The sequence below is a fragment of the Heptranchias perlo genome, unplaced genomic scaffold (genome assembly GCF_035084215.1).
Source record: "Heptranchias perlo isolate sHepPer1 unplaced genomic scaffold, sHepPer1.hap1 HAP1_SCAFFOLD_1470, whole genome shotgun sequence".
In the NCBI taxonomy this organism is placed as follows: Eukaryota; Metazoa; Chordata; class Chondrichthyes; order Hexanchiformes; family Hexanchidae; genus Heptranchias; species Heptranchias perlo.
This window is the reverse complement of record NW_027138723.1, coordinates 23,524-35,000: the sequence shown is the minus strand read 5'-3', so window position 1 is coordinate 35,000 and position 11,477 is coordinate 23,524. Positions and strand designations below refer to the sequence as shown.

Sequence of the window (11,477 nt, the reverse complement as noted above, 5' to 3'; positions counted from 1 at the left end):
TCCCTTGCTTTTGTATTTTAATCAATTCCCTCTCTCTCTCTCTCCCCTCAGGAATCTCTTTGATGAAATGCTGCAAGGAGATGATCCAGAAAGAGACATTTTGTGAGAAGGAGGAGGAGGAATCCTGGGCCAAGAATCGTTCTCTCTGCTGGGGACTGACTGACTGAGACCTTCACCGCAGCCTGGACCCAATGGGGGCCACGTGAGTAATGTCTGGGTTACTCTGGGATCACTGGGACATTCTGGGGACACTGGGGTATCACTGGGACATTCTGGGGACACTGGGGGATCACTGGGACATTCTGGGGACACTGGGGGGTGTCACTGGAACATTCAGGTGACACTGGGGGGGTCACTGGGACATCCAGGGGACACTGGGGGGGTCACTGGGACATTCTGGTGCCACTGTCTGGGTCACTGGGACATTCTGGGGACACTGGGGGGTCACTGGGACATTCTGGGGACACTGGGGGATCACTGGGACATTCTGGGGACACTGGGTGTGTCACTGGAACATTCAGGTGACACTGGGGGGTCACTGGACATCCAGGGGACACTGGGGGGGTCACTGGGACATTCTGGTGCCACTGTCTGGGTCACTGGGACATTCTGGGGACACTGGGGGGTCACTGGGACATTCTGGGGACACTGGGGTGTGTCACTGGAACATTCAGGTGATACTGGGGGGTCACTGGGACATCCGGGGGGTCACTGGGGGGTCACTGGGACATTCTGGGGACACTGGGGGTCATTGGGACATTCTGGGGACACTGGGGGGGTCACTGGGACATTCAGGGGACACTGAGGGATCACTGGGACATTCTGGGGTCACTGGGGGGGGTCATTGGGACATTCTGGGGCCACGGGGGGGGGGTCCACTGGGACATTCTGGGGCCACTGGGGGGGATCACTGGGACATTCTGGGGACACTGGGGGGTCACTGGGTTTTCAACAGGAGGGTGGAGATCACACAGAGAGGGGGAAGGGATTGAACAGGGAGAGGGGGAAGGGATTGAACAGGGAGAGGGGGAAGGGATTGAACAGGGAGAGGGGGAAGGGATTGAACAGGGAGAGGGGGAAGGGATTGAACAGGGAGAGGGGGAAGGGATTGAACAGGGAGAGGGGGAAGGGATGGCTGCCATTTTGTCCAAGATGGGGGCCACGCCGGCCGTCGTTTTCTCCATGCTGTCCCCGTGCCATAACACAGAAATATATAAATACATTATAAATATATAGATAATATATTATAAATACAAGTTGTTGTTGTGGTGGTGGCCCAAACACAAAGGCCGCCACTCTGGCATCCCCGGCTGCACTCTGGGCTGACCGGCTGCACTCTGGGCTGACCGGCTGCACTCTGGGCTGACCGGCTGCACTCTGGGCTGACCGGCTGCACTCTGGGCTGACCGGCTGCACTCTGGGCTGACCGGCTGCACTCTGGGATGCCCGGCTGCACTCTGGGCTGACTGGCTGCACTCTGCCATCACTCTGGGGTCACTGGGACATTCTGGGGTCACTGCGGGATCACCGGGGGCACTCTGTCGGCCACCTGCCGCCATTTTGTCCAAGATGGTGGCTGCGTTGCCCGCCATTTTGTCCAAGATTGCGTCTCGCCGGCCGCTATTTTGTTTAATTTATTATATAAATAATTCAATTGTTTAAAATGTAATGTTAATAATTCAATAGTTTAATTCAATATAAAAATAATCAATTGCTTAATTTATTACATAAAGAAGCCAATTGTTTAATGTATTATATCAATAATTATTTAATTTAATGTACAATTAGTTCAACTATTTAATTATATAAATAATTCAATAGTTTATATTATATAAATAATTCAATGCATTAATTCATTATATAAATAATTTAACAGCTTAATTTATTATATAATAATTCATGTGTCTAATTTATTATAGCAGAAATCCAATAGTTTAATTTATAATGAATTGTTTTATTTATTGTATAAATAATTCAATTGCTCAATTCATTATATAAATAATTCAAGTATTTAATTTATTATAAAAATAATACAATAGCTTAATTCATTTCATGAATAATACAAGTGTTAAATTTATTATATAAAGAAACAATTCTTTAATTTATTATATAAATAATTGAATTGATTATTTGATTATCTAAATAATTCAAATGTTTAATTTATGATATCAATAATTCAAAAGCTCAAATCATTAGAAAAATAATACAAGTGTTAAATTTATTATATAAAGAAACAATTAGAATCATAGAAGTTTACAACATGGAAACAGGCCCTTCGGCCCAACATGTCCATGTCGCCCAGTTTATACCACCAAGCTAGTCCCAATTGCCTGCACTTGGCCCATATCCCTCGATACCCATCTTACCCATGTAACTGTCCAAATGCTTTTTAAAAGACAAAATTGTACCCGCCTCTACTACTGCCTCTGGCAGCTCGTTCCAGACACTCACCACCCTTTGAGTGAAAAAATTGCCCCTCTGGACCCTTTTGTATCTCTCCCCTCTCACCTTAAATCTATGCCCCCTCGTTATAGACTCCCCGACCTTTGGGAAAAGATTTTGACTATCTACCTTATCTATGCCCCTCATTATTTTATAGACTTCTATAAGATCACCCCTAAACCTCCTACTCTCCAGGGAAAAAAGTCTCAGTCCATCCAAACTCTCCCTATAAGTCAAACCATCAAGTCCCGGTAGCATCCTAGTAAATCTTTTCAGCACTCTTTCTCGTTTAATAATATCCTTTCTATAATAGGGTGACCAGAACTGTACACAGTATTCCAAGTGTGGCCTTACTAATGTCTTGTACAACTTCAACAAGACATCCCAACTCCTGTATTCAATGTTCTGACCAATGAAACCAAGCATGCTGAATGCCTTCTTCACCACCCTATCCACCTGTGACTCCACTTTCAAGGAGCTATGAACCTGTACTCCGAGATCTCTTTGTTCTTTCACTCTCCCCAACGCCCTACCATTAACGGAGTCGGTCCTGGCCCGATTTGATCTACCAAAATGCATCACCTCACATTTATCTAAATTAAACTCCATCTGCCATTCATCGGCCCACTGGCCCAATTTATCAAGATCCCGCTGCAATCCGAGAGAACCTTCTTCACTGTTCACAATGCCACCAATCTTGTGTCATCTGCAAACTTACTAACCATGCCTCCTAAATTCTCATCCAAATCATTAATATAAATAACAAATAACAGCGGACCCAGCACCGATCCCTGAGGCACACCGCTGGTCACAGGCCTCCAGTTTGAAAAACAACCCTCTACAACAATTTTGTATCCAATTTATTATGTAAATGATTCAAGTGTTTCATTCATTATATAAATAATTCAACTAAATATTGAATTCTTTATATAATAAATTAAACAAAGGAATATTTATATAATGAATTAAACTATTGAATTATTTTTATGATACAATAAATAAACACTAATTGTTCATGTAACAAATTAAACAATTGATTATTTAATGAATTGAACTGTTCAATAATTTATGAAATGAATTGAACGATTGAATTATTTATATTATAAAGTAAACACTTGAATTATCTGCTTCCAAAGACTTTGTTTTTCGGCCTGATATTAAGATCATCAATGGCGGCTGCATCACCCAGCATGCAGCGCGGTACAGATTGTGCCCTATCTGAATCAGTGGAGCCCAGCACGCAGGCGCAGTAGTGACTCATTACCGGTCAGTGTGTCCTGAGCATGCGCGGCCAGTCGAGGCTGCGGGAGGAGCGCGTTCGGTGCAGGTCAGAGGATCGGAGCAAGAGGCTCAATAAACCCCGGGGCCCGGGTCCGGGCTCAGGCCCAGGCTCAGGCTTTACAAACCCCGAGTGCGGCCCCAGACCCGAATATAAAACAGTGAACATTATCCCCCCCTCACTACCCGCCGGGAAATGAAGGGGAAATGGGGATCGGTCAGGGAGCGTCTGTAAATGAAGGAGAAATGGGGATCGGTCAGGGAGCGTCTGTAAATGAAGGAGAAATGGTGATCGGTCAGGGAGCGTCTGTAAATGAAGGAGAAATGGTGATCGGTCAGGGAGCGTCTGTAAATGAAGGAGAAATGGGGATCGGTCAGGGAGCGTCTGTAAATGAAGGGGAAATGGTGATCGGTCAGGGAGCGTCTGTAAATGAAGGAGAAATGTGGATCGGTCAGGGAGCGTCTGTAAATGAAGGGGAAATGGGGATCGGTCAGGGAGCGTCTGTAAATGAAGGGGAAATGGTGATCGGTCAGGGAACGTCTGCAAATGAAGGGGAAATGGGGATCGGTCAGGGAGCGTCTGTAAATGAAGGGGAAATGGTGATCGGTCAGGGAGCGTCTGTAAATGAAGGGGAAATGGTGATCGGTCAGGGAGCGTCTGTAAATGAAGGAGAAATGGTGATCGGTCAGGGAGCGTCTGCAAATGAAGGAGAAATGGCGATCGGTCGGGGAGTGTCTGTAAATGAAGGAGAAATGGCGATCGGTCGGGGAGTGTCTGTAAATGAAGGAGAAATGGCGATCGGTCGGGGAGTGTCTGTAAATGAAGGAGAAATGGTGATCTCTATACCTTTCGTCATCCAGGGAGCTCGAGCTTTTGATGTTGTTCCTTTCCTCCTCGTGGGAATCTGTCCACTCTGCACCCAAACCAACTCCTCCTTGAAGGCCTCCCACTGTTCAATTACTCTTCTGCCTGCCAATTTTTGATACCAATCCACCTGGACAAGATCCCTTTTTAACTCATTGGAATTAGCCCTCCTCCAGTTAAGAATTTTCACATTTGACTGTCCCCTGTCCTTTTCCATTACTGTTCTAAACCTAATGAGATTATGATCACTGCTGCCCCACTGAAACATGCTCCACCTGCCCCACTTCATTCTCCACACCGAGCCCACTGCTGTACTCACACTCTCTCACACTCACTCTCTCACACTCACTCTCTCACACTCACTCTCTCACACTCACTCTCTCACACTCACTCTCTCACACTCACTCTCTCACACTCACTCGCTCACACTCACTCTCTCACACTCACTCTCTCACACTCACTCTCTCACACTCACTCTCTCACACTCACTCTCTCACACTCACTCTCTCACACTCACTCACACATTCCTCTCTCACCCTTTCACTTATGGTTTCGGGCCACTGAAAGATGATGCGATGGGTTTGGATTTCAGCACAGGGAGGAGGGAGAGTGTGTGGGACGGGGATTTACAGCTTTGAGGAATGAGAGAGGAAATAATGTTCCATAGAAAGTAAAGTTATCTGATCTGAATTTCTATCCTGTAATTACAGTGATAACTTTTATAAACTCCTTTTACAGGGGAGGATTTGCAGAGGGAAACTCAAACCAAAGATCACGTCAAGATCTGACAGAGTCACTCGATTCATCAGGACCTGAATATCATCGACCTTTAAATGTGGAAGGAGAAACATTTGTCTGTTCTGTCTGTGGGAGAAGATTTCAAACATCAGTGTGAGTGGAAAAGCACCGAGACACACACTGAGTGAGAGTGTTCCAGTGCACTGACTGTGGAAAGAGCTTTAACCAGTTACACAGCCAGAAAAAACATCGCACCGTTCACAGCGGGGAGAAACCGTACACGTGTTCTGTGGGTGGACGAGGCTTCAACTGATCGTCCAACCTGGAGAGACACAAGGACACCCGGACCATGGAGAAACCGTGGAAATGTGGGGACTGTGGGAAGGGATTCAATTACCCTTCAGAGCTGGAAACTCATCGACGCAGTCACACTGGGGAGAGGCCGTTCACCTGCTCCGTGTGTGGGAAGGGATTCATTCGGTCATCCAGCCTCCAGACACACCAGCGAGTTCACTCTGATGAGAGACCTTTTAAATGTTCTGACTGTGAGATGAGGTTCAAAAGCAAAATTAATCTGCTGATACACCAACGCACTCACACGGGGGAGAGGCCGTTCACCTGCTCCGTGTGTGGGAAGGGATTCGCTATTTCATCCAGCCTCCAGACACACCAGCGAGTTCACACTGGGGAGAGACCTTTTAAATGTTCTGACTGTGAGAAAAGGTTTAAATGCAAAAGGAATCTGCTGACACACCAATGTACCCACACTGGGGAGAGGCCGTTCTCCTGCTCCGTGTGTGGGAAGGGATTCACTCAGTCATCCCTCCTCCTGACACACCAGCGAGTTCACACTGGGGAGAGGCCGTTCACCTGCTCCATGTGTGGGAAGGGATTCACTCAGTCATCCCTCCTCCTGACACACCAGCGAGTTCACACTGGGGAGAGGCCGTTCACCTGCTCCGTGTGTGGGAAGAGATTCACTCGGTCATCCAGCCTCCAGACACACCAGCGAGTTCATTCTGATGAGAGATCTTTTAAATGTTCTGACTGTGAGAAGAGGTTTAAAAGCAAAAGTAATCTGCTGATACACCAACGCACTCACACTGGGGAGAGGCCGTTCATCTGCTCTGTGTGTGGGAAGGGATTCACTCGGTCACCTGAGCTTCTGACACACCAGCGAGTTCACACTGGGGAGAGGCCTTTTCAATGTTCTGACTGTGAGAAGAGGTTTAAAAGCAAAATTGAACTGCTGAAACACCAACGCACTCACACTGGGGAGAGACCGTTCATCTGCTCTGTGTGTGGGAAGGGATTCACTCGGTCATCTCACCTCCTGACACACCAGCGAGTTCACACTGGGGAGAGGCCGTTCACCTGCTCAGTGTGTGGGAAGAGATTCACACTGTCATCCACCCTCCTTACACACCAGCAAGTTCACTCCGATGAGAGACCTTTTAAATGTTATGACTGTGGGAAGAGGTATAAAAGCAAATGTAATCTGCTGACACACCAATGCACCCACACTGGGGAGAGGCCGTTCACCTGCACCTTGTGTGGGATGAGATTCACTCGGTCATCCATCCTGCTGAGACACCAGCGAGTTCACTCCGATGAGAGACCTTTTAAATGTTCTGACTGTGAGAAGAGGTTTAAAAGCAAATTTAATCTGCTGACACACCAACGCACTCACACTGGGGAGAGGCCGTTCTCCTGCTCTGTGTATGGGAAGGGATTCGCTGGGTCATCCACCCTGCTGAAACACCAGCGAGTTCACACTGGGGAGAGGCCGTTCACCTGCACCTTGTGTGGGATGAGATTCACTCGGCCATCCAACCTGCTGAGACACCAGCGAGTTCACTCCGATGAGAGACCTTTTAAATGTTCTGACTGTGAGAAGAGCTATAAAAGCAAATTTAATCTGCTGACACACCAACGCACTCACACTGCGGAGAGGCCGTTCTCCTGCTCAGTGTGTGGGAAGGGATTCGCTTGGTCATCCTCCCTGCTGAAACACCAGCGAGTTCACACTGAGAGACCTTCAAATGATCTGACTGTGGGAAGAGATTTAAAATCAGAAACGAACTGCTGAGACATCGACGCACTCACACTGGGGAGAGACTTTTCACCTGCTCCGTGTGTGGGAAGAGATTCACTCGATCATCCCACCTTCTGAAACATTAACTTGTTGACACTATTGAGTGACCTTTTAATGCAGTGACTGTGAGAAGAGCTTTAAAAGCAGAAATGAACTGCTGACATCAATGCATGCCCATTGGTTGAGAGACTGTTCACCTGCTCCGTGTGTGGGAAGGGATTCACTCAGTCATCACACGTGCTGAGACACCAGCGAGTTCACGAAATGAGCAGGTCCAACGAGCCGGTCTGTAACACAGGCCAATGACTCAGTGCAGCTCGTGACCCAGTCACTGGGCTCCGTTATAGCCTCTCCTGTCAGTAACACACAAAGAGAAATTGTAAATCTGAAACAGAAAGAGATAATGTATAACACTTCATATCAACCACCAGTTTTTCCCTCTTTCCGGCTTTTAAAACAATCTGTTTCACAGTTTGTCAAACCCGAAACAGCCTCTGGGATTTGCTGATTGAGAATTTCAGTGGAAATTGGGACCGTCATTAAGTATCGGAACAAATATCCCCGCTGAGGTTTCGGGATTGTTACTGGTTTATTTATATCAGTGAGTGACCAATTTTAAACCAGGTGAGGGTCTAGACCTCAGGTCAGAGCCTGGGATAGACAAGAGATTCTTCAATGTATCAAGTTAAATTACACTGATTCCACCAACACTGGACATCACATCCCTCAAACATTGTTACCTGTTACTGTATAAAACTGGTGAGGGTGGAAATGGGAAATAACTGCAAAAAACTTCATTGTATCAAAGTTAATTCTGATCATTATTATTATACAAACATTCTACAGCCGGTCCCTTAAAAAGGACCCAATATCAAACCAGTCCCCAGTCCTTGGGCCTGTGCCTATGTTGTGATTTGCACCCGCTTCTGACTGACTTGGTATCAGACGCACTCCCGTCAACAGTAAACGGATGGAGCCGGATCCATAAGAGAAAAATGAGGACCGAGCTCCGCGGTTCTCCCAGAGTGCGGGAGGCGGAGTAACAGCAGCAGACAGAGAGATCTCTCTAAACCAGCCGCTGCCGCCGGAGAGAAGCGAGTCCCGTTCCGAGCCGTGTCTGTCAGGCGCCCGCTGACCCTCTCTTCACTGAAGGGGACCGATTCAGCACCAACTCACACACCCACCATTGGATCATTGAATCACCTTCAACACCTGAATTACATCACCACTTAATCCTCTATACACGAGGAAATACAAACCTTGTCCACGCAACCTGTCCTCATAATTTAACCATTTTAGCCCCGGTATCATTCTGGTCTTTCTGCGCTGCACCTCCTGCAAGGCCAATATATCCTTCCTGAGGTCTGGTGCCCAGGACTGAATGCCGTACTCTAAATGTGGCCTTAGCAGAGTTTATAGAATTCTAACATAACTTCCACCCTTTTGAATTCCAGTTCCCTTGAGATAAAGGCCGACATTCCATTAGCCATTTTAATTATTTTTTGCACCTGTCTGCCAACTCTTCCTGATTTCCCGAAGTATCTCTGCTCACCCACAGTTCCTGGCTTCTCACCATTTTGAAAATACTCTGATTTATCTTGCTTAGGGCAAAAGTGGATGGTCTCACACTTCCCCAGATTGAAACTTTGAACAGTCTGGGGCTCTTTTGTATAGAAAAGAGAAGGCTGAGGGTGACCTGATACAGGACTTTAAGATTATGCAAGGGTTTGATCGGTCAGATGTAGATAAGGTGTTTGTACTTTTGGGAGTGGGGACGTCAGAACTTCGGGCCATGAATATAATAGTCATCAATAAATCCAATCTGGCATTCAAGAGAAACATATTTATCCAGAGAGGCGTTAGAATGTGCAGCTCTCTCCCACAAGGAGTAGTTAAGACGAATATCATGGATGCATTTACGGTGAAGCTGGATAAACACATGGAGGAGAAAGGAATATTCGGGTTTGCTCATCGGGTTAGATGAAGAGGGGTTGGAGGAGGCTCGTCTGCAGCATAAACACCGGTATAGTCTAGTTGGGCCGAATTGCCTGTTTCTGTGATGTACATTCGATGTAATTCTATGTAAGTTCCATCTGACACAGTTTTACCAACTCACTGAATCTATCAATTTCCCTTTATAACTTTATGCTCCCATCTACACTACTCACTGTGTCACCTAACTTGGTGTCGTCAACAAACCTGGATATACCGCTCTCTTATCTGCCTCATTTATACAGATCCCTGGGGGACACCACTAATCAAATCCTGTCAATTTGAGTACATCCCCATTAACCCTACTCTCTGTCTCCTACCTCCAAACCAACTCCCTCCCCATGTCAATGGGTTGCTTTGAATTCCACATGTTCTCATTTATGTTAACACTCTCTGATGTTAAACCTTAACGAATGCCTCTGGAAGTCAATATACACATAGCCCCCATAGACACTCCATCATTTACCACGTTAGTTACATCTTCAAAAAGGTCAACTAGTTTCGTTGGACTTGACTTACACTTTACAAATCCATGCTGGCTCTCTCTGATCAATTCATGTTTATCCAAGTGCTCAGCACGGTGTGAGGACAACACAGTGTGCTGAGAGTTCGGTACGTGTGGGAGTTTGGTGAAGTGGGGGAAGGAGGTGCTGCTTTGCCTTGCTTTTCCTGCAGAGCGGTAGTGGACCTGAGAGCGGTGAGCGGCGGGAGAGAGCGAGACCAGAGCGGGGATAAAAACAGCGCGGAGAGAGCGAGAGTCCAGTCGGTGAGCGGCGGTAAAGAGCGAGACCAGAGCGGGGATAAAAACAGCGCGGAGAGAGCGAGAGTCCAGTCGGTGAGCGGCGGTAAAGAGCGAGACCAGAGCGGGGATAAAAACAGCGCGGAGAGAGCGAGAGTTCAGTCGGTGAGCGGCGGGAGAGAGCGAGACCAGAGCGGAGATATAAACAGCGCGGAGAGAGCGAGAGTCCAGTCGGTGAGCGGCGGGAGAGAACGAGACCAGAGCGGAGATATAAACAGCGCGGAGAGAGCGAGAGTTCAGTCGGTGAGCGGCGGGAGAAAGCGAGACCAGAGCGGGGATATAAACAGCGCGGAGAGAGCGAGACCAGAGCTTACTCTGAGAGCGAGACTCAGACCAACGGCAGTTCGGGGTGACGTCACCAGTCAGAAAGTGACGCGGCACAGGGGAGGCAGCTGATTGGTGAGTAGGTTCAGGTGAGTATTTCTACCATTTTACTGTAAGTAAAGTAATAAGAAAGGGAAGATCTGCAGGTTTTATAGCAGATAGTGTTTTTTTTTTAGTGAACCTAGGTCCCTAGTATAGTTAACATTTTCTAATTTCAACGTAATTTAAAAGGGGTAACTAAGCTAAGGCAAGTCATGGCAGCAGACCTCGCACCCGTGATATGCTCCTCCTGCAAGATGTGGGAAGTCATGGACACTACCAGTGTCCCTGCTGACCATGTGTGCGGGAAGTGTGTCCACCTGCAGCTACTGACCGATCGTATCTCGGAGCTGGAGCTGCGGGTGGACTCACTGTGGAGCATCCGCGATGCAGAGAAACTCGTGGATAGCACATTTAGCGAGTTGGTCACACCGCAGGTAAAGGGTATACAGGCAGGAAGTGAATGGGTGACCACCAGGAAGAGTAAGAGATGCAGGCAGGTAGTGCAGGGGTCCCCTGTGGCCATCCCCCTCTCAAACAGATATGCCACTTTGGATGCTGTTGGGGGGAATGACTTATCAGGGGAAGGCAGCAGCAGCCAACTTCCTGGCACCACGGGTAGCTCTGCTGCACAGGCTGGGAGGAAAAAGAGTGGCAGAGCTATAGTGATAGGGGACTCAATTGTAAGGGGAATAGACAGGCGTTTCTGCGGCCGCAACCGAGACTCCAGGATGGTGTGTTGCCTCCCTGGTGCAAGGATCAAGGATGTCTCGGAGCGGCTACAGAACATTTTGGAGGGGGAGGGCGAACAGCCAGCTGTCGTGGTGCACATAGGCACCAACGATATAGGTAAAAAAGGGGATGAGGTCCTAAAAGCAGAATATAGGGAGTTAGGAGGTAAATTA

At 47.5% G+C, this 11,477-nt stretch overlaps 1 protein-coding gene across 1 annotated transcript in view; it reads left to right on the top strand.

The window, feature by feature from the left end:
• Nucleotides 1–53: 53 nt before the first annotated feature.
• LOC137309104 (zinc finger protein 585A-like) overlaps nucleotides 54–11,477 on the top strand; it is a 20,961-nt gene continuing 9,537 nt past the window's right edge. Inside the window, exons 1-2 of the mRNA XM_067977398.1 lie at nucleotides 54–202; nucleotides 5,324–10,622. Coding sequence (XP_067833499.1) covers nucleotides 5,673–7,412 — 1,740 coding nt within the window. The 5' untranslated portion in view covers nucleotides 54–202; nucleotides 5,324–5,672 and the 3' untranslated portion in view covers nucleotides 7,413–10,622. The remainder of the gene's footprint in view (nucleotides 203–5,323; nucleotides 10,623–11,477) is intronic.